Below are 22,472 nucleotides of genomic sequence, written 5' to 3' on the forward strand. Positions count from 1 at the left end.
GCTCCCATCCTCTCGCTCTCCATTAGTCAGCACAACTCATGCAGAAAGAGACTGGGACAGATTGGCTCAGGCTGGGAAGTCCAGAGCAGCTGAGGCTGAAGTAATGAAGGATGGGAAGGGAAGTCTGGGCAGCCCCAGGTCCTGAGCAGCAGGCAGGAGGCCAAGCTAAGCGAGTCTGGCAGGCATCTGATCACCCAGCTGGGTACAGAAAGAAGTGGAAACAGCCCAAAATCTGCACGAGGCAGAGGGCAGGAGAGTTGCTGCTTACTCTGTGCAGTTTCTGTCCTCTGGAGGAAGGGAAAGGACAGCTGAACTTTCAGTCAGCTCCCTCCTTAACCCCTCCACTTTTTGGGGGGGTGGTGGGGGGTGCAGGAGCTGTGCCTCTGCCTAATGAGCCCTGGCACTGCCCAACTGCTGAGGAAGCCCAGAGCCAGAGTTAACCGACATGAGCACGCCTGGAGGTTCCTGAAGCTGCAGAAAGCAGAGCATTAATTCCAGCAGCTCATGCACCATTTACACTCAACTCCACTATTAGAGAGCTCATTTCCTCCTCCCTGCCTTGGTATTCCTCCTGGTGGAACAGGAGGAGAGGGAATGGAGTTTGGAGAGCTTCCAGCCCACGCTCGCAGCAGGAGCCTGACCGAGGGTCAGCAGGTTGGAAAGCTGCAGAGCTGCTGATGGAGGGAAGGATCCTTCTGGAGGGATCCTGGGAAGGTCAAACAGGAGAAACCTCTCTGCCTGACTTCTAAAGAGTTGATGAAGGAGGTTGAGGGAGGTTCTCCTCCCACTCTTAGCCCTGGTGAGGCTGCACATGGAGCACTGTGTCCAGTTCTGGGCTCCTCAGTTCAGCAACGTCAGGGAACTACTGGAGAGAGTTCAGGGCAGAGGCTGCAAAGCTGCTGAGGGGCCTGGAGCAGCTCTGGGAGGAGCAAAGGCTGAGAGCCCTGGGGCTGAGAGCCTGCAGAAGAGCAGCCTCAGAGGGCATCTGAGCAATGCTCAGCAAGAGCTAAAGGGCCTGTGGAGGACAAGAGGATGGGGCCAGACTCTTCTCAGTGCTGCCCAGTGATAGGAAAAGGAGCAACAGGCACAAAGTGGAAGCCAGGAGATTTCACCTGAACTTAAGGAGAAATTCTTTTGGTGTGAGGGTGCTGGAGGCCTGGAGCAGCCCAGAGAGAGCCACAGAATCATAGTATCAGCCATGTTGGAAGAGAGCTCCAAGCTCAGCCAGCACAACCTAGCACCCAGCCCTGCCCAGGCACCAGACCATGGCACTAAGTGCCCCAGCCAGGCTTGGCTTCAACACCTCCAGCCACAGCCACTTCACCACCTCCCTGGGCAGCCCATTCCAGTGCCAATCACTCTCTCTGACAACAACTTCCTCCTCACATCCAGCTTATACCTCCCCCCTGCCACAACTTGAGAGGTTGTGGAGTCTTCTCTGCGGAGCTTCCAACCCCCCCTGACCATTGTGCTGCTGTGCAAGCTGCTGTGGGTGCCCTGCTTTAGCAGGGTGAGGGCTGGACTGAATGACCCCAAAGGAGCAACTTGTTTGGTGTCAGGGTGCTGGAGGCCTGCAGCAGGCTGCCCAGAGAGGTTGTGGAGTCTCCTTCTCTGCAAAGCTTCCAACCTCCCCTGGCCATTGTGCTGCTGGGCAAGCTGCTGTGGGTACCCTGCTTTAGCAGGGTGGGGGTTGGACTGAATGACCCCAAAGGTCCTTTCCAACCCTTCCTGAGCACTGTGCTGCTGGGCAGGCTGCTGTGGGTACCCTGCTTTAGCAGGGTGGGGGTTGGACTGAATGACCCCAAAGGTCCTTTCCAACCCTTCCTGAGCACTGTGCTGCTGGGCAAGCTGCTGTGGGTGCCCTGCTTTAGCAGGGTGGGGGTTGGAGTGGATGATCTCCAGAAGTCCCTTCCAACTCTGCCCACGCTGGGATTCTGTGACTTTATGAGCAGGGAGATGAAGCTTGGCTGTGAAACAAATGCTTTATTCATTTCAAACTGACAGAGAACATCTGGGGAGCAGTGCTGGGAGAGCCTCCCCTCTCTGAAATCCATTTAAGAGCAGAGCGATGCCATTACCTTTATGCTCCACTTTTTTATCACCAATGTTACCATAATCAGCTGAGCTTGAAAATATTACATTTGCACAACAAATATTGTTGAGAAGAAAGGTGAGAAGAAAGAGTGGAAGGGAGGAGGGGAGAGGAAAAGTGTTTTATTTTGCAATTGGTTTGGACAGTAAAGGAGAAAATTGGATGTATGACTGTATTTAAATTCAGCCCCTAGCCCTGAATGATAAAGGAAGAAATCTCTCCTCTCAGAAGGTGTTGAGTCAACACTGCAAAGGAGATAAGAATGCTACCCAGCCATTGGAATGATATTTCCCCCCCCCCCCCTCCTCAAAATAGCTATTTCAAGTTGGGGGAAATTGAGGTAGGTTTTTTTTTGGGTAATAGCTGCTGTGCTGGAGAAAAGATCCCTCAGTGACTGATCACCTGCACTGCACATCCTAATGGGGAGAGATGAGGGAGGGTGACAAGAGAGAGTGACAAGGGAGGGAGGCAGTGAGAAAGGCTTCAAAAGAGAAAAATGAACAGGGTAGGGAGGCTTGGGAAGAGGGAAATGAGAGAGAAGAATCAGAGAGCTGCTGAGAAGAGATATGGGCAAAGCTAGAGGGGGAAGAGGAAGAGAGAGAGCAAAGGAAAAGGCTCTGACAGCTCTCTGACACTAGCAGGTGTGAGAACAGGAGCCTCTGAGAATCACAGAACCAGTCAGGCTTGGAAGGGCCTACAAGGACCATCGAGTTCCAACTCCCCTGCCATGGGCAGGGACACCCTACCCTGGATCAGCTTGGATGCTGACATCCCAAAGTACCCTGCTGTAGTACCACAGAATCCCAACATGAGCAGGGCTGGAAGGGACCTCTGGAGATCATCCACTCCAACCCCTCTGCTCCAGCAAGGCACCCACAGCAGCTTGCCCAGGAGCACAATGCTCAGGAAGGGCTGGAAGGGACCTCTGGAGATCATCCACTCCAACCCCCTCTGCTCCAGCAGGGCACCCACAGCAGCTTGCCCAGGAGCACAATGCTCAGGAAGGGCTGGAAGGGACCTCTGGAGATCATCCATGCCAACCCCCCTGCTCCAGCAGGGCACCCACAGCAGCTTGTCCAGGAAGGGTTGGAAGCTCTGCAGAGAAGGAGACTCCACAACCTCTCTGGGCAGCCTGCTGCAGGCCTCCAGGACCCTGACACCAAACAAGTTTCTCCTCCTCTTCAGATGGAACCTCCTGGCTTCCAGTTTGTGCCCCTTGCTCCTTGTCCTGTCTCTGGGCATCACTGAGCAAAGTCTGGCCTCAGCTTCCTGTCCCCTGCCCTTTTAGCTCTTGCTGAGCACTGCTGAGATTCCCTCTGGTGCTGCTCCTCTGCAGGCTCTCAGCCCCAGGGCTCTCAGCCTTTGCTCCTCACAGAGCTCCTCCAGGCCCCTCAGCAGCTTGTAGCCTCTGCTGGACTCTCTCTGGCAGTTCCCTGCCCCTCTTGAACACAATAATCCAGCTGTGGGCTCACCAGGGCAGAGCAGAGGAGAAGAACAACTTCCCTCAACCTGCTGGCCACACTCTTTCTAATGCACACAGAACAGGAGTTGGTGTTCTGGAAAGCAGCTTTGTTCTCTTGTGTCCACTTCTCTTAAGCAGCAGGAAAGGCCAGAGGGGAGAGAAGCTGAATTTCAGTTCATTCATCTGAACAAGAGATCATCAATGAGCTGGAGGTGGGAGCTAGGGCAGGGAGGAGGAAAGGGCAGGGAGGGCAGCTTTGGCTGCAGCCCTGCATGTTCTAAGCTATGTCTCCTGAGCCCTCTCTGTCCTGTACTCTCAGCTGAGTGTCTGAGCTGCCTCCAGAGCCTGAGCAGAGGTTTCCAGGTTAATTCTGCAGAGCTGACCAAAGGTTTCCCACCCCTACAGAGGCAGGCAGCAATGTTCCCCCCAGCAGTGAGGGATGGTGTCAGCTTATGCAGCTGCTACCAGCAGGGTGAAGTTGACTCCTCCAAACCAAACAGGCAGCCAGGGCTGACCAAGAAGAGAGATGGAAAAGGGGAGAAAGTCACCATCTGACAGCAGGAACAGAAGAAAGAGCATGGGCAAAATGGGGTGAGAGGAGGTAACCACAGCACAAGACAGGAGCTGGAGGAGAGACAACTTCAGGTACAGGCACCACAGTCTCCCTCCATGGCATGAACCCTTTCCCACAGTGCAGAGCAGTGGCTTAGGGCACAGGTGGACTCTGTGCCCTCTTTTCTGCCTGCAGATGTTTGGAAGAGCAAGAGATGCCTCTTGCCCTTTGTCATTCCTTTGGTTAGGGTCTGCCACCCCAGCCTGGCCTCCCATCCTCTGTACTGAGGCTGACAGACACTGTCCTGAAGAATAGGTCAAAGGGAGGAATGAACCTGGGTGGCTGTGCAGGTCCCAGAGAGGCTAACAAGGAAAGGTCACTGCTGTCAGTACTTTCCAAACCTCTGCTTGTCCTGAGCAAGGAGGGGACATGTTCAGGTGCTCAGGCACTAGGAGAAAAGGGTGGGCAGCAGAAGCCTCACTGTCTACCTGCTGCTTTTCAGGTCTCTGCAGGTCAGCACCATGACAGCAGACCTCTCCTGCTCCTCAGGGTACCTGTGTGCACCAAGCATCAAAGCTGCACAGGGCTCTCAGCCTCTCCTCCTCACAGAGATGCTCCAAACCCCTCAGCACTTTTGTAGCCTCCACTGGACTCTCTCCAGTAGTTCCCCCTCTCTCTTGAACTGGGGAGCCCAAAACTGGACACCATACTTCAGGTGCAGTCTCATCAAGGCAGAGAGAGGAGGGGAGAGGGAGAAGAACCTCCCTGGACCTGCTGGCCACACTCTTCTGCTTTACTAGAAGGGATTTTGCCTCTGGGGCAGCACAGCATTTGCTGTGAGTCTGTCCCTCGTGAAGGCAGTGAGATGAAAGGAGCTGAGCTTGGAGAAAGAGCTTCTTGGCTTTAGGAAGGTGGTGAAAGCCAAGGGCTGAGGGGCAGACTCTTACCTGCACCCTTGGTGGTGACCACTTTGGGTTTGCTGCGAGCACCATCTCCCTTCATGGTGTAGGCGGCTACGGTGATGGAATAGGAAGTCTCAGGCTGGAGCCCAGCAATGATCATCTCCTGTTCATGAGATTCCAAAGGGAAATCATGTCAGAGCTCAGGGACACACACACACACACACAGACCTCTCCTCCTCCAGGAGGCTCAGCCCTTCCCTAGCATGCAGGAACATTCACTGAACCTGAAACCAGAGGACACTCTGGGGCAGCTGGCAGGAGGATGAGAGCCACATTCCCTGAGCAGGCACAGCCTGGGTGCCAGCAGCCCCTGGAAGCACAGCAGGGTTCTGCAAGGCTCTGCTTTGACACCTTCCCTTCCACATCCACCTCTCACACAGGCCCTATCTCAGCACAAACCATTCCAGCCACCAAAACGCCCTTTGTGCTCTTCAAAGCATTCCTCTTTGCTCTGCAGCCTCAGAGGAGGTCTCACTGGTTTCAGGGAGATTAGAGTTTATTTTTCCCCCATTCCCCCTCCTCCCTTCTCTCCTCAGAGATGCTCTTTAATGCCTTCACAGCATTAAAGGGATTGCTTCAACACAAAGCACACAGCGACACTTCCTGCTCGTGCTCTAAAGCTCTCTGCTCGATCCCCAACAGCCTCCTCCTCCCATCCTCCATCAGCCTCCCCACACCTGCCTCCCAAGAGCTGTTGTTACAAGCCTGGCCTCAAGAACAGCCCTACCCTTCCCCATCAAGTAGTCAGCCCTTCAGAGGGCTGTGCTGCAGAAGGAAGCCCCATGCTATATCAAACAGGATGAGTGCACATGCAGCAGGGTTTTCTCCAAGGCCCTGGGAAGGAAGGAAGGAGATGTGGATGCTGCCCACGTTCTCTGGCACTCCTCTCCCATCAGCTCCCACTGCCCCTTGGTGCTCTTAATGTTGTATCTCAGGGCAAGCACATGGGAAGATTTCTTGGCCCTGAAATTCCCTTTGCTGTCCCCAGAGCTGAGCAAGATGTGGAATGGCAGAACTTCCACAGAGCAGGGTTTGCACCAACAAGTTTGGAAGCTGTTAGCTGCAGATCCAGGTCTGTCTGCTAGGAGAGAAACCTGCTCTGCTCCCACAGCTGCCACTGAGTTTCATTAAGATGGCCTCAAGTTGCACCAGGGGAGAGTTAGGCTGAGGATGAGGAACAATTTCTTTGCTGCAAGAGTGGTCAGGGATTGGAACAGGCTGCCCAGGAGGGTGGGGGAGTCACCACCCCTGGAGGTGTTTAAAATGTGTGGAGATGGCCACAGTTTAGTGCTTGGACTCAATGATCTTAGAGGCCTTCTCCAACCACAACAGTTCTATGATTCAGCCTAACCATGTGCACAGTCTCAAGCTGTGGCAGGGCAGGTTGAGGCTGGATGTTAGGAGGAAGTTCCTGCCAGAGAGAGTGACTGGCACTGGAATGGGCTGCCCAGGGAGGTGGTGGGGTCGCTGTGCCTGGAGGTGTTGAAGCCAAGCCTGGCTGGGGCACTTAGTGCCATGGTCTGGTGATTGGATAGAATCAAAGAATCACAGAATCATAGAACCAGTCAGGGTTGGAAGGGATCACAAGAATCATCTAGTTCCAACCCCTCTGCCATGGGCAGGGACAACCTACCCTAGACCAGGACACCCTACCCTAGATCAGGACATCCTACTCTAGATCAGGACACATCCTACCCTAGATCAGGACACCCTACCCTAGATCAGAACATCCTACCCTAGATCAGGACACATCCTACCCTAGATCAGGACACCCTACCCTAGATCAGAACATCCTACCCTAGATCAGGACACCCTACCCTAGATCAGAGACACCCTACCCTAGATCAGAGACACCCTACCCTAGATCAGAGACACCCTACCCTAGATCAGGACATCCTACCCTAGATCAGAGACACCCTACCCTAGATCAGGACACCCTACCCTAGATTAGAACATCCTACCCTAGATCAGGACACCCTACCCTAGATCAGAGACACCCTACCCTAGATCAGGACATCCTACCTTAGTCCAGGACATCCTACCCTAGATCAGGACACCCTACCCTAGAGCAGGACATCCATCCCTAGATCAGGGTAGGGCTGGGTGCTAGGTTGGCCTGGATGAGCTTGGATATGTCTTCCACCCTGGTTGATTCTATGATTCTGTGTTTGCAGACACAAGGCAGAGCTGCCTGAAGTGCAGCCTATCTTTAAAGGTAGATTCAAGGCAGTCCCAAATTCCAGGTCCCATCTGCTTCCCTGTGGAGGAGCAGCAGCAGCAGCAGGCTCATGGATCCTCCAGAGCCGAGGGGGAAACCCTGCAGCATGGCTGAGTGCTGACACAGGAGACCATCACAGAGGGGTGCAGAGCAAAGTGGAGAGGGTGGGGGACAGGAGAGGGTGGGAGACAATGCATGGGGACACCAAGATGGAGCTTTAAAAGAGGCACAACTGGCACTGCAAAAAAAAAAGAAGCCCCAAACGACCAGCAAGGAAAAGGAAAAGATCACAGCACAACAGCAAGGGGCAGGAGGGAAGGGACAGAACCAGGGTGGGAGCATCTCTACTGGTTTTACTTACGTATTCAGCAGTGTCATCTGTTTCCCACTGGGCAGAGAACAAGAGAGGTTTTGCACATGAGAATACAGGAGGGGGAAAGAAGGGAAAGACAGAGACACAGTGTGAGGAAGGAGTCCCTGAGCAAGCAGCCACACAAGGTCAGAGGTTACCAGGCCAGCATGAAGGAAGAAGTAGAGTGGGAGAAATTAGTAGATTCCACTGTGGCCTTTTTTGCCTGGCTTAAAAGGCTTCCCCAGACACAGGGAGGGTGGATGGGGATTAGTTGAGCGCTGGGACAGCAGTTCAGACTCCTCCACAATAGCTACAACTGAACCGCAGAGAGGCAGCGCAGAGCTCCTCGCAGGGATGCTCAGGCGCCGGCTCCAGCGTTCGGCTGCTTGGGACCAGCTGAGGCGGCTGGAGCCACCCTCCCCCCCTCCAGCCTGCCACCAGAGGAGCCTGGCACAGCAGGCAGGGCCTCACCTGGGCATCGGCCAGCATGATGTCCTTGATCTGGGGCAGCCCCCTGGCCTCTCCGTTCTCCATGCGGACATAGTGGACCTGGTAGCCGCGGATCTGGCCGTGCTGGCGGCTCTGGACGGGCGAGCGCCAGAACACCTGGATGGCAGTCGAGTTCAGCACCTCCACCTCCACCTTCCGAGGCGGCGCACTGGGCACTGCCAGGGAGGGAAGCGAGGCGGCAGTCACCTGGAGAGGTCTGTCTGCAGCCCACCCTTGCGATGGACTTCACCTCTGGGGCAGCCTCACTTCACCTCTGGGGCAGCCTCACTTCACCCCTGGGGCAGCCTCATTTCATCTCTGGGATAGCCTCATTTCATCTCTGGGATAGCCTCACTTCACCTCTGGGATAGCCTCATTTCATCTCTGGGGCAGCCTCACTTCACCTCTGGGGCAGCCTCACTTCACCCCTGGGGCAGCCTCATTTCATCTCTGGGATAGCCTCATTTCATCTCTGGGATAGCCTCATTTCATCTCTGGGATAGCCTCACTTCACCTCTGGGATAGCCTCATTTCATCTCTGGGGCAGCCTCACTTCACCTCTGGGGCAGCCTCACTTCACCTCTGGGGCAGCCTCACTTCACCTCTGGGATAGCCTCATTTCATCTCTGGGGCAGCCTCACTTCACCTCTGGGGCAGCCTCATTTCACCTCTGGGATAGCCTCACTCCACCTCTGAGATAGCCTCACTTCACCTCTGGGATAGCCTCACTTCACCTCTGGGGCAGCCTCATTTCACCTCTGGGATAGCCTCACTTCACCTCTGGAATATGCTCACTTCACCTCTGGGATAGCCTCATTTCACCTCTGGGACAGCCTCACTTCACCTCTGGGGCAGCCTCATTTCACCTCTGGGATAGTCTCACTCCACCTCTGGGGCAGCCTCACTTCACCTCTGGGGCAGCCTCACTTCACCTCTGGGATAGCCTCATTTCATCTCTGGGATAGCCTCACTTCACCTCTGGGATAGCCTCATTTCACCTCTGGGATAGCCTCACTCCACCTCTGGGATAGCCTCATTTCACCTGGGAGGAGGAGCAAACTTCACCAGATGCTCCACCATCTACCATGGCATTTATCCAGTGACCCAGGGAAGCAGTTCTGGGGGATGTAATCAGAGGCTCAGCAAATCATTTTGGTTGGCAAAGCTCTTTAAGCTCATCCAATCCAACCATTCTCTGCTCTGTCAAGGCTGGTGCTGAACCATGCCCCTCAGCACCACATCTCTGCCTCTTCTAATCTGCCTGGCTCAGAGATGTGCATGGCAATAGGTCCCCCTCATGGTCCAGCCACTCTTCCACACACCCCTTGCTCCCCAGGTTGCTCAGGTGGAAGAAATCAACTCCTTCCAGCTCACATTCTCAGGGCAAAGCCAACTTCTAATGGGCCAGAGATGCTTTGGTCCTGGCTGTGGGCTGCTGGGGTGCAGAGGATGCGGAGCATGGATTGCCCTTGGACACAGATGTTGGAGTGAGTCCAGAGGAGGGCTACGAAGGGCTGGAACACCTCTGCTATGAAGACAGGCTGAGGGGGCTGGAGGTGTTCAGCCTGCAGAAGAGAAAACTCCAGGGGGACCTTAGGGCTGTCTCCAAGTACCTGAAAGGATCCTGCAGGAAGGCTGCAGAGAGACTTTCCCCCTGCTGCCTCCACCCAACCTCTACCACCTCTGACACTGCGACGCTATCCAAACGCTCCAGAGCTGGAGGTGATGGAGCAGGTCTGGAGGAGAGCAACAAAGCTGGAAAAGGGCCTGGAGAATAAATCTTATGAGGAGTGACTGAGGGAGCTGGGGATGGTTAGTGTGAGGAAGAGGAGGCTGAGGGGAGACCTCATTGCTGTCTACAGCTACCTGAAGGGACACTGTGGAGAGGCTGCTGCTGGGCTCTGCTCACAGGTCACTGGAGACAGAACAAGGGGGAATGGCCTCAAGCTGAGGCTGGGGAGGTTTAGATTGGACATCAGGAAAAAGTTTTGCACTGAAAGAGTGGTCAGGGAGTGGAATGAGCTGCCCAGGGAGGGGCTGGAGTCCCCCAGCCTGGAGGTGTTTCAGGGTGGTTTGGATGTGGTGCTCAGGGAGATGGTTCAAGGGTTCTAGGTTGGACTTGGTGCTCCTGAGGGGCTTTGCCAGCCTGCATGGTGCTGTGATTCTGTGATTCAGAGGTCTGGAGCAGCTCTGCTGCCAGGAGAGACTGAAAAAGTTGAAGCTGTTCAGTCTGGAGAGGAGAAGGCTCCCAGGTGACCTTATTGTGACCTTTCAGTACCTTAAGGGAGCTACAAGAAAGCTGGGGAGGTTGGACTGGATGAGCTTGGATGTCTCTTCCAATCCATTTGATTCTATGGTCTGCTGATTGGATGGGGCTGGGTTCTAGATTGGACTGGATGAGCTTGGATGTCTCTTCTGAACTGACTGATTCTATGGTCTGCTGATTGGATGGGGCTGGGTTCTAGGTTGGACTGGATGAGCTTGGATGTCTCTTCTGATCTGATTGATTCTATGGTCTGCTGATTGGATGGGGCAGGGTTCTAGGTTGGGCTGGATGAGCTTGGATGTCTCTTCTGATCTGATTGATTCTATGGTCTGCTGATTGGATGGGGCTGGGTTCTAGGTTGGGCTGGATGAGCTTGGATGTCTCTTCTGAACTGACTGATTCTATGGTCTGCTGATTGGACGGGGCTGGGTTCTAGGTTGGGCTGGATGAGCTTGGAGGTTGGACTGGATGAGCTTGGATGTCTCTTCTGATCTGATTGATTCTATGGTCTGCTGATTGGACGGGGCTGGGTTCTAGGTTGCACCGGATGAGCTTGGATGTCTCTTCCAGTCTGCTTGACTCTACAGTTCTAAGATGGTAACAACCCCCCCTGCAGGAACCCCCCAGACTCCCCTGGGCAAGGAAGCAGAAGAAGGCACTTACCATCCTCATCCGTGCGGACGATTACCGGCGAGCTCTCCGGGCCCGGCCCCACCTCCGTGTGAGCCACGACGGTGATGCGATACTCCGTCCACTTCTCCAGGGACTCCAGGAGGATCTGACTGGTGCTTGGGGGGATATCATTCACCTCCTTAAGCTGCGTGTCCTCAGAGTCCAGGGCTCGATAGTAGACGCTGTAGCCAGCCAGGATGCCGTTTTGGCTTTCAGCAGGAGGCGGATGCCAACTTACCAGAATGGCAGTGGATCTGGTGCTGACACATTTTACGTCTTGAGGGGGGGCAGACGGTTCTAGGAGGGGGGGGAAAATTCAGGAGGGGGGGAAAGGGAAAGAAAAAAAGGGGGAAAAGGAAAAAAAAAACCAAAGCAAAGCAAAAAAAACCAAAACCCCACACACATTCGCACACACACACACAAAAACCACAGCACAGAGAAAAGCAAACCACAAAGGAAAAACAAAACCACAAAGGAAAAACAAAACCACAAAGGAAAAACAAAACCACAAAGGAAAAAGAAACCACAAAGAAAAAACCAAAACCACAATGAAAAAACAAACCACAATGAAAAACAAAACCACAAAGAAAAGCAAAACCACAAAGAAAAGCAAAACCACAAAGAAAAGCAAAACCACAAAGAAAAGCAAACCACAAAGAAAAGCAAAACCACAAAGAAAAAACAAACCACAAAGAAGAACAAACCACAAAGAAAAACAAACCACAAAGAAAAAACAAACCACAAAGAAAAACAAACCACAAAGAAAAAACAAACCATAAAGAAAACCAAAACCACAAAGAAAACCAAACCACAAAGAAAAACAAACCACAAAGAAAAGCAAAACCACAAAGAAAAAACAAAACCACAAAGAAAAACAAAACCACAAAGAAAACCAAAGCAAAGCAAAGCAAAACCACAAAGAAAAAACAAACCACAAAGAAAAAACAAAACCACAATGAAAAAACACAAAGAAAACCAAAAGCAAAACAAACCACAAAGAAACCAAAACCACAAAGAAAAAACAAACCACAAAGAAAACCAAAACCACAAAGAAAACCAAACCACAAAGAAAAGCAAAACCACAAAGTAAAAACAAACCACAAAGAAAACCAAAACCACAAAGGAAAAAAAAAACCACAATGAAAAACCACAAAGAAAACCAAAAGCAAAACAAACCACAAAGAAAAAACAAAACCACAAAGAAAAACAAAACCACAATGAAAAACCACAAAGAAAACCAAACCACGAACAAAAAAACCAAACCACAAACAAAAAAAAACACACCAAAAAACCACAAATAAAAAAAACAAACAAAAAAACACAAACAAAACCAAACCACAAAAAAAAAAAAAAACCAAACAAAAAAACCCCAAACAAAAAAAAGCCCAAACAAAAAAAACACAAACAAACAAACCAAAGAAAACAAAACAAAAAAACCCAAACCACAAACAAAAAAAAAGATGGGAAAGATAAAAAAAAAAAAGGAAATAAAAACAATAATAATAACAATAATAATAATAATAATAATAATAATAATAACAATAACAGCAACCAAAAAAATTCAATCAATCAAACAAACGAAGAAAGAGCAAAGAACCAAAGCAAAAAAATGGCAATGGAAAAAAAAACAAACAAACAAACAAACAAAAAAGAAATTAAAAAATCTAAAAATAAAATGTATGAAAATTTGGTTTAGGAAGATAAAATTAAACAAGAAAAGAGCTTTTTTTCTTTCTTTCTTTTGCTGTTGTTGGTTTGTTGGTTTTTGGGGGGTTGTTGTTGGGGGTTTTTTTTCCCCCCCCCCTCCTTTTCTTTTTTTTTTTTTTTTTTTGGGGGGGGGGGAGTTTAAAATAAAATAAAATAAAATAATAATAACAAAAACAACCCCAAAAAAAACCAAAACCATGAGGGGAAAATGTGATGAGACATCCAGAATGAGAACCAAAACAGAACCACACCAAACAACCCTGCAATGGTTGAAAGCAAAAGGCTGGGAGGGGTGAGCGGGCTAGCCAGGAGGGGTCCTGCTGCTGCTGCCCACTGTGGCTGGCATGAAGAGGAGCACCCAGTTCTACCCATCCCTGCCCCCCCCCCCCCCCAGAGGATCTTTCCCCTAGCTCCCTGCTTTTGAGGCCAGGCTCTTTAAGGGGGTGCCCAAGGACAAGGGCATGAACTGGAAGCCAGGAGGTTTCCACTCTGTGCTGGTTTGAAGCTGGTTGGAATGTTCTGGTGAGAAGGATGAGATCTCAGGCTGTGAAAGAGGAACCAAGGGTGATGTCTACTTCACTCATAGGCTTGCTGAGAGGTATAAGAGCAAGAATCCAAACGTACTAAGGGAGTCACACTCTGTCCTGGCTCTGGGCATTTCCTCTCTAACCTCACCCTCTGTCTCTCTGATTAATCCACTTCGCTTCCTAACCCCCCTGGCTGAGCCTCCATTCTTCCTTGGGGCACAAGGCAGTGTCTGGGGTAAGGCAGAGGGGTGGGAGAAGGTGGAAGGGTGGTTGGGAGCCCCTCCTGGGGACTCAGGTTTCTGGGAGGGCTGTTGGGGTTCTGCATTACCTTTTACCTTGTACATCTCTGTCTCTACCTGTATGCACTGCAACTCTCTGCTTGTACTTTGTGCTAAGCTTCATTCAATTTCCAGAGCCAGCTGAGTCTAGTCTGGGGGATTCCCAAAGGTGGGGGGTGGGGAACACCCAAACCATCACATGCTGGAAGCCTGGAGAAGGCTGCTCAGAGAGGACCAAAGGATGTAAGGGGTTGGAAGGGGAGCTCTGGGAATGAGTCCAACTCCCTTGCAAGGGCAGGACCACAGAAATTTAGCACCAGTGAATTTAGCACAGGTTGCACAGGAACACATCCAGACAGGGCTGGGAAGTCTCCAGAGGAGACTTCACAACTCTTGTGGAGAGCCTGTGCCAGTGCTCCATGACCCTTACAGGAGGCTGGGGCCAGACTCTGAGTTCTCAGTGGTGCTCAGTGACAGGACAAGGGGCAATGGGCACCAACTGGAAGCCAGGAGGTTCCACTTTGATTTGTTTGGTGTGAGGGTGCTGGAAGCCTGGAGAAGGCTGCCCAGAGAAGACCAAAGGATGTTTGGGGTTGGAAGGAGAGCTCTGGGAATGAGTCCAACTCCCTTGCAAGGGCAGGACCATAGAATTTAGCACAGGTTACTCAAGAACATATCCAGACAGGGCTGGGAAGTCTCCAGAGGAGACTCCACAACCTTCCTGGGGACCCTGTGCCAGTGCTCCATGACCCTTACAGGAGGCTGGGGCCAGACTCTCCTTAGTGGTGTCCAGTGACAGGACAAGGAGCAATGGGCACAAACTGGAAGCCACCTGAAAAGGAGGAGGAACTTGTTTGGTATGAGGTTGGTGGATCCTTGCAGCACCCTCCCCAGAGAGGCTGTGGACTCTCCTTCTCTGGAGAGCTTCCAACCCTCCCTGGCCATTGTGCCCCTGGGCAAGCTGCTGTGGGTGCCCTGCTGGAGCAGGGGGGTTGGACTGGCTGATCTCCAGAGCTCCCTTCCAAGCCCCAGCATCCTGTCACTTTGTGATTCTCTTTTCCATCAGCCTGGCAAACCCTGCTCTGGTAAAACACTTTGCTTCCAACCTGCAGTCTCTGGGCTCTTGACTCCCTTTGTAGGGATTTGTGTAAAGGAAGAAAAGCAAATCTTTTGCCAGGAGGCTTAAAGCAAAGAGTCTGCTTCCAGATGGAAGTGATTAGTTGTGTGCAGATTGAAGGAGGTGAGAAACCACGGTGGTAGTGCCCAGGATCTTGCCAAGCAATGAGCCCACAACATGTTTAGAGAGGAGGGGGTTAGAGAACAGACTTGCAGAGGAGTGAGGCAGCAGCTTTGCCATGGTGCTCAGGTACCCCTGCCCAAAGTGGCAGCAGCTCTACCTCCTGTGGCACTCTGCCTCATCTACATCAGGGTATCTCTGCAAGTCCCAGGGGGACATGCCTGGGAACATGACCTTGCCAGCTCCAGGGCCAAGGGATCACAGAATCTTTCTGCTCTTCCTGTGGTGGCAGCAGCCAACTGTCTGTGAGGAGCTGGGAAGGTGCAGACCACAGCTTCCAGTGCAGGGCTGCTGACCTGGGGGTCTGGTGAACTGCAGAGGGTCACCCTGAGTGCTGCTCAGCAGGCAGCACCTCCCTGAGACACACACACACTGCCATGGGGATGCTCAGCCTGGAGCAAAGGAGGCTGAGGGGAGACCTTCTGGCTGTCTGCACCTCCCTGACAAGGGGCTGGAACCAGATGGGGTTTGGTCTAGTAACAAATGGTAGGACAAGAGGAATTGGCCTCAAGCTGCACCAGAACAGGTTTAGGTTGGACATCAGAAGAAACTTCTTCACTGCAAGGGTTCTCCAAGGCTGGCATATGCTGCCCAGGGAGGTGGCTGAATCCCTTGGAGGTGTTTCAGAGCTGTGGTGCTGAGTGCCATGGTTTAGCCCCAGCCCTGGCAGGGTTCTTGGTTGGATTGGATTTAAAGACCTTTCCCAACCAAAACAATTCTATGGTTCCATGCCATGGCCAGGCCCTGAGATGTGGGGAGAATGGCAACGAGCCCAGGTTTGGTGATGGAGATGCCAGGGGCCTGAGCCCTTGGCAAGGTCTGGACAGAGTCTGCCCCTTCTGTATGCCACCTGTAACCTGCTCCCTTCAGGAAATCTCAGGCCAGGCTTCCTCCAACCACTAAGCACAACTGATCAGGCAGGCAGAGATGACAGCTCCTGAAGGCATCTCACCCAACACAGCCAAAACTGCCAGCAACAGATCTGAACTCTCTGCAGGCACTGCCAGAAACTGGGATGGGGCTTGGGGGTCCTTTTAACTCCCCAGAGCATCAGCTGTGAGGAGCAGGTAAAGGCTGGTCCCCACTTCTCGTTCCTCTAGAGCTTTAGTGAGGAAGGATTTTCTCACACCTCACACTCCCTGAGTCACCAAGAGTCTGCCTTGAGGCCTCTGCTACAGCCAGTCCCACTCAGCCCAGCCTGCACTGGAGGGGAAGCCTCTTTCTTTGCACCTGGAGCAGCACTAAGTGGGTTCTGCCTTCTCCTTCCACCACAGCACTCGGTCCAGTAGGACATTTTGGGTGCTCTTCTCCTGCTTTTGTGCTTCACTGCCACATTCTGGCTCTGTTTAAAAGGGCAGAAGGAAAAACCTTCTCATCCTCAGGAAGCCCAGAGCAGAGGGTGCTGACCCCTGGCCACGGCTAGCCACGCCAAATGATACAGAAGATGGCAAACAAAGGCAAAGCAAAAGGAACCGACTGGAAAACCAACCAGAACTCAAGGCAGCAATTCCAAACAAACAAACAAAACAAACACCAGAAAGGAAACCATAAGAATAAAAGAATACTGATATAAAAAGTGACTCCTTCCAGCACATTCCCACTCTCTTTTACCTACCTTCCACTGCTTCAACTGCTAACTTATAAGACTTTCTCATGGGAGAGCAAGAGAAACTGAGCTACGAGGCCAGACCAAGCTCCTGGTGGGTTTCTGCACATGCCTGGCTTTTCAAAGGCCACCCTGCCCTGCTGCCAGCCCCTGCCTATTGCAGTCGTGGCAGTTTTGGACCCCAACCCATTCTCTTTTGCTAAGCTAAGAGGACAGAGACCAGAGAGCAGGGTGGTAGAGTCCCACTGATGGAATCCCTTCCCCTAGAGCTCTCTCCAGCTGCTGTGACATCTCCAGAAGGGAGGTGCACTGCTCCTTCCCACACCCCAGAAGCACCTCAAGAACCTTTCAGGGTGTGGAGGAAACCACTCAGTGCTCTTCCAGCAGCTGCCACGATGCTGCTTGCTTCTGTTTTTGCTGGCCATTGAGGGCTGGGGCTATCAAAAGCCACTTTTCCTGCTTAGCAGTCCAGCCAAAGCCATCATGGCTGAGAAACCCACTGCAGAGAGGGTCTGACCTGACCTACCCTTTCCATCCTGAAACTCACTCTGAAAGCCCCAGTAAGCAGAGCTGGAGCTCCAGCTGGCACTGGGCTGCACTCTGCGTGCCCACGCTCGCTCGCTTGCTCACTCACCCTCCAGGCTCCAGCACAGGGACCTGCCCAGAGGCCCTGGAGCGAGGCCACCCTTTGGGATGCTTTGCACTTGCTCTGGCCAAAAAGGCAGGGGGTGGGTGGGTGATGGGGGAGAAGGCCCAGATCCCACCCGGACCCCCTCCCCGTCACTCTTATCCATTCTACAGCACCTGGATGGAAACAGCCACCAAGTGCTGGCTGGCCACACTGGAGACACATCTGGGGAGTTGGTGGCACTCTGAGTTTGCTTCACAATCCAGCCCACCCTGCGTGACCCTGCAGACCTGCACGGGGACAGCACCCAGGAGCCGGCAGCTGGCTGCAGGAGGCTGTGAGCTCAGCTCTGCGAGGAGCCCCTTTGCTGGAGGGGGAGCCGCAGCACAGCGGAGTGCACCCAGGGGCCCCCAGCCAGGAGATGGTCAGGGTTGGCTGCTGGGGGTCCCAGCGATTTGGGGAGCCCTCCCCACCCTCCCACAGGCTCCAGGCCATCCAGGGGGGTGTGCAGGTCCCCGCAGGTGTGTGAGGGCTGCAGCACCAGGGTGGGCTGTGTTTGTGAATGCGCTTGAGACCAGCCAGTACTCACCTGAACTGCACCTTCTACATGCTTAAAGTTGACTGTCCAAGCCACAAGAATGACCCTTACTGACTTTGTACCACACAATGATTTTTAACCCTTTAGGTACCATAGACTTTGGATAGCTTTTTGTTCACTTCATGTACTGTGAGGAAGGGGGAAGGGAAGGAGAGCAGAGCTAATGGGTGGTGGTGGGAAACATCCTTTCTTCAGCAGGAACAGGGGGAAGGAAGCTCCCTTGTTCCTCTACACCTGCACATGCAGCCTCACAGCACCCACCCTGCCGACCCTGTCTGGTGACACATGCTGTGCACGCTGACATTGCTGAGTAGGAGAGTTGCCAAGGAGCCCTGGGAAGGTCATGGCTAGCAAGAAAGGGCAAACCAGCTTTCTCCAACCATCAAAGGCTCTCCCTTTGGTGGTTTGGTTTGGTTTTGGTTCGTTTCTTTTACAATCTAAGTCTCTGGTACTTGAAGAGTTAAAACCCAGCTACTTCAAGAAGAAAAAGATACTTTACCTTTAGTTTAATGGATTTTACTTTGGTTATGATGCTCAGGAGGAGCCACCCTGACAGGGAGGTGGTGGAGGGTGTTGTGCAGCAAGGTGTGTGCAATGCAGGGAGGGCTGCAGCATGCAGGCTCATGCTTGCCAGCTGAGCAGGGGGTGGGCAGAGAGCACCTACCACCTGGGCAGGCTGTGAGAGGACCCAGGAGGCTTGGCTGATGCAGACAAGATGCCATCATGGTGTGAAACCGCCCAGCAAGAGACAGACAGAGAGCAGGGAGCTGGTTTCACTGGGCAGTGAGAGCATGCAGGCAGGCAGGCAGACAGCAGAGGAGGAAAGAAAGAAAGAAAGAAGAGCCATGGAGCAGGCCAAGGAGGAGCTGAACGCAAAAGGAGCTGCAGAGGGGAGACACAAAAGCCTGTCCCGAGCCAGAAGGTCTTTGAGCCGAAGGATGTCGCCTGGACCAGGGAGAATTGACTCGTTCCTCCAACAGCCAGCCAGGAAAAAGTGCTCCACCGTGTTACAGGACTCTGGCAGCTCCCAGCTGATGTTCTCGAGAGCCTTACATTAATGGAGCTCTCCCCAGGAAAGCTGAGCTACACAGAAACAAACCAGGCCTTGTCTGGCCAGCTGCCAGCTGAGGAGAAGCCCCAAAGCCTTCCCCTTTCCCAGCTCCCCTTCTCCTCACCCTTCAGGGAGAGAGTTTCCATGTCACTAAGCCCTGCTGCCAGCAGCTCCCACAGCCCTCTTGCAGCCTGAAAGCACAAACCCCAGACCCTCTTTTTCCTCCCGTCCCCACAGAGCTCAAGGAGAGAAACCTCTTGGAAAACAGAAGCAGAGTGTGTGAAGTTTGACACTTCTTTTTCAGGTCCTTTCAGTTCATCCTCCCCCCACCCCACAGTGATGCTCCCTCTGACAGTACCACACTGGGATCAGAACCAGCAGATCTGCAGCAGAGTCAGGAGAGGATTTTCTTTTGGTGTGTAGAGAAAGTAAAGAGGGAGAAAAAAAAAACCACAATCAAAGGACAAAAAGACAAAAAAAAAAGGGAGGTGTGTGGAAATCAAACATTTGAAGGAAGGAAGCAAACAAAATAGCTTTAAATAGACTGGAAGCCTGAGAAAGCCTCAGTAAGGGATTGTGCCTGTGCAGAAACAGACTCCCCTTTCCTCCCACTCCTAGGGGGAGAGAAAGAGGAGAGAGGCAGGGGAAAGAGAGAGAGAGAGAGAGAGAGACAGTAGGACGTGGCAATTAAAACGGAAAGCTGGGGCAGGAACCCAGCAGAGAGCCCTCTGCTGCCCCTTGTTAAGGACTCTGAGGGATGGGAGCAGGAACTCTCTCTCCTCACACTGCTGACCAGAGCCATTTCTGAGTTAGTGCTGCTCCCGGCTACTCCAAACGGCAGCGGAGTGATTTAGTAGAGATGAGAGGAGACAGAAAACACAAAGAACAGCTGCCACAGCCACTCATGCAGTGAAAAAACACCTCATTTAAAAGCAAAGATCTGTGAAAAAGCCCAGGTTGAAATATTGCCAGCCAGGGTTATTGTCCCCAGGGCAACAGCGGAGGGAGACAATCCATTAAACTAAAACCAGCAGGTTTGGGTTGCGTCGGCCCCAGCCTGGTGCCATTAATATCCCCCCCCAGCCTCCTCATGACTCCTCTCTCTCCCTCTCTGTCACAGCCCAAATGGGACCATTCCCAGCCCTGGCTGGGCCAGCTGACCTACTCCCCACGGCTACCAAGTGGCTCATGGGGAGCAGCACCAGGACTGCTCGCCCCAAGGCCGGTGCAAATGTTGGCCTCGTGATTGATTCATCACCACCTTCCCTTCTCCTCTTCCTCCCAATTCCCTCCCCTCACTGGCTCCCTGGCTTGTGCCCCACTCTTGGACAGCTGCTGCTCAGTGGACAGGCACAAGCTGCTGGGTGATGCTGTGCTGCTGTCCTCCCTGAGCATGCTCAGCACCAGGGGCCACGGACCAGCTCTCCGCTGCTCCCCAGCCCACCAAGCGGTCGGTGCCAGCTGGCCTCCTGCCCCCCCCCCCCAACTCTTCACTCAGTCCCAGCTCTCTGGGGCAGCCAGGGGAGCAGGCAGCAGATCCCAAAGCGTGGGTGGGGCGTGGGGGTGCGTGTCCCACCGCTGCCCACCTCCCTGCAGAGGAGCCCCAGGCGGCGCCCAAAAGGCTGCAGCTGCGCCAGCATCCTCCCCACAGCTCCGTACCCCTGTGCCCACCAGCTCTGGCTCCCTGACTGTCTTCCCCTCAGAGAAGGGTGGGAAAAGGAGAGACACCTACTAGACTGCAAGGTGCGCTCCCTGACCTCCGGGGTGAAGGCCCCCAGGCCCAGAGCCGAGCGGGCAGCCAGCCGGAAGACATACTCAGTGTTGGGCTTCAGACCTTCCAGAGTGAAGGAGGTCGCTGGCTCAAAGTTCTTCTGCACCTGAGGTGGGGGAGGGAAGGAGGGAGGGAGGGGAAGAAACAAAATAAACCCAACCAACCAAACCAAAACAACCATACCAAAAAGGAGCAGAGGCCAGCCCTGCCCAGCCACCTGCCCTGCTCCCCTCTCTCAGCCACCTCGGGGAATGGAGGGCAGGTGTGGTGGTTTGAGGCTAACTGGAATACTCTAACGAGAGAAGCCAGATCACTGCCTGTGAGGAGAAGGTAACAGTGATGGCTGTATCACCCACTGGTTTTGCTTAGAGATACAAGACCAAGAAACAGAGACAAAGTCTCTCAGACCCTGGCTGCTGCTTGCCCTGTCCACTGTCCCTGCTTGAACCTGATCTGATCCTTCTCCTTCCAACCTCCTGTCAGCTTTTAGCATCTCACCCCCCACGCCTCAGCCTTCCGAGACAAGGGAAGGGGTGGGAAAAAGGAGAGGAGTTAGTTCGAGCCCTCCTGGGCAGTTCTGCTGTTCAGGAAGGGGACTGTGAACTTCTGTATTCCCTCTGACTCGTTTTTCACTGCACACAGCTGTCAATAGCTCTGTGGATTGCCTGTGGCCGCCTGCCAGTTTGTGCTACCCTGCACGACTGAGCTTCAGCCCCCACTTCCAGCTGCCTGAGCGACTCTGGTGAACCTCATGGGGAAGGGAAAACTCCCAAACCACCACAGCAGGGATGTTCACAGGCTCACAGGATGTCAGGGGTTGGAAGGGACCCAAGAGATCATTGAGGCCAACCCCCCTGCCAGAGCAGCACCATCCAATCCAGCTCAGGGCACACAGGAACACATCCAGACAGGCCTGGAAAGGCTCCACACAAGGAGACTCCACAGCCTCTCTGGGCAGCCTGTGCCAGGGCTCTGGGATCCTTCCAGGCAAGAAGTTGCCCCTTGTGTTGAGCTGGAACCTCCTGTGCTGCAGCTTCCATCCATTGCTGCTTGTCCTGTGCCAGGGAGCAGTGAGCAGAGCCTGTCCCCCCTTCCTGGTCAGCTCTAGGATACTTATAAACATTTATCAAATCCTCTCTCAGTCTTCTCTTTTCCAGACTAAGCAGCCCCAGGGCCCTCAGCCTCTCCTCATCATCCCTGCCCTCCATTCCCCTCATCATCCTCCTAGCCTTCCACTGGAGTCTCTCCAGCAGATCCCTGTCCCTCTTCAACTGGGGAGCCCAAAACTGAACACAGTACTCAAGATGAGGTCTCAGCAGGGCACAGTAGAGGGGGAGGAGAACCTCCCTGGATCTGCTGGACACACTCCTCCTAATACACTCCAGGATCCCATTTGCCCTCTTGGCCACAAGGGCACATTGCTGTGCCATGGGTAACTTGTTAGCCACCAGGACCCACCAGTCCCTCTCCTTGGGGCTGCTCTCCAGCAGTCACCTCCCAGCCTGTACTGGTGGAGTTTATTACTCCTCTCCAGATGCTCCCCAACCCTCGGTGCTGCTCCTGCCCAGGCTCACCTCCCTGCCGTGGTCTCCCTCCTTGTAGAGCAGCTCATACTTGACGATGATCTCCTGGCGAGGTGGGCTCCAGGACAGCACAATGCTGGTCTCCGTCTTGGCGTCTGCGCGGAAGTTCATCGGCTGCCCAGGGACTGGCGCAGAGAGAAGGAGCCCAAGGGGCAGGGCATGAGAGAAGGGAGACACCACATTAACTTTTGCCTGCTTGGAAGAGGCCTACCCTGGTTTCCTCAAAGCCTGGGTGTGAGGAGCTGTGCCAGCAGCAAAATCACAGAATCACAGAATCACAGAATCAAGCAGGTTGGAAGAGAGCTCCAAGATCATCCAACCCAACCCAGCACCCAGCCCTAGCCAGTCAACCAGACCATG

The 22,472-nt window shown here is 53.2% G+C and overlaps 1 protein-coding gene across 13 annotated transcripts in view; it reads right to left on the reverse strand.

Moving 5' to 3' along the window:
* Nucleotides 1-22,472, reverse strand: part of PTPRS (protein tyrosine phosphatase receptor type S) — a 217,066-nt gene that overhangs the window by 43,521 nt on the left and 151,073 nt on the right. For 7 of the 13 annotated variants that reach the window (XM_064175408.1, XM_064175406.1, XM_064175412.1 and 4 more), the window contains 6 exons: nucleotides 22,104-22,237; nucleotides 20,491-20,635; nucleotides 11,058-11,363; nucleotides 8,111-8,304; nucleotides 7,649-7,675; nucleotides 5,055-5,172 (listed from right to left, as the gene is read on the reverse strand). In XM_064175408.1, the coding sequence (XP_064031478.1) occupies nucleotides 5,055-5,172; nucleotides 7,649-7,675; nucleotides 8,111-8,304; nucleotides 11,058-11,363; nucleotides 20,491-20,635; nucleotides 22,104-22,237 (924 nt within the window). The remainder of the gene's footprint in view (nucleotides 1-5,054; nucleotides 5,173-7,648; nucleotides 7,676-8,110; nucleotides 8,305-11,057; nucleotides 11,364-20,490; nucleotides 20,636-22,103; nucleotides 22,238-22,472) is intronic. The other 6 variants (XM_064175409.1, XM_064175414.1, XM_064175413.1 and 3 more) reach the window with 2 other exon arrangements.

This window comes from Pogoniulus pusillus, chromosome 41 (assembly GCF_015220805.1).
Source record: "Pogoniulus pusillus isolate bPogPus1 chromosome 41, bPogPus1.pri, whole genome shotgun sequence".
NCBI classification, from domain to species: domain Eukaryota; kingdom Metazoa; phylum Chordata; class Aves; order Piciformes; family Lybiidae; genus Pogoniulus; species Pogoniulus pusillus.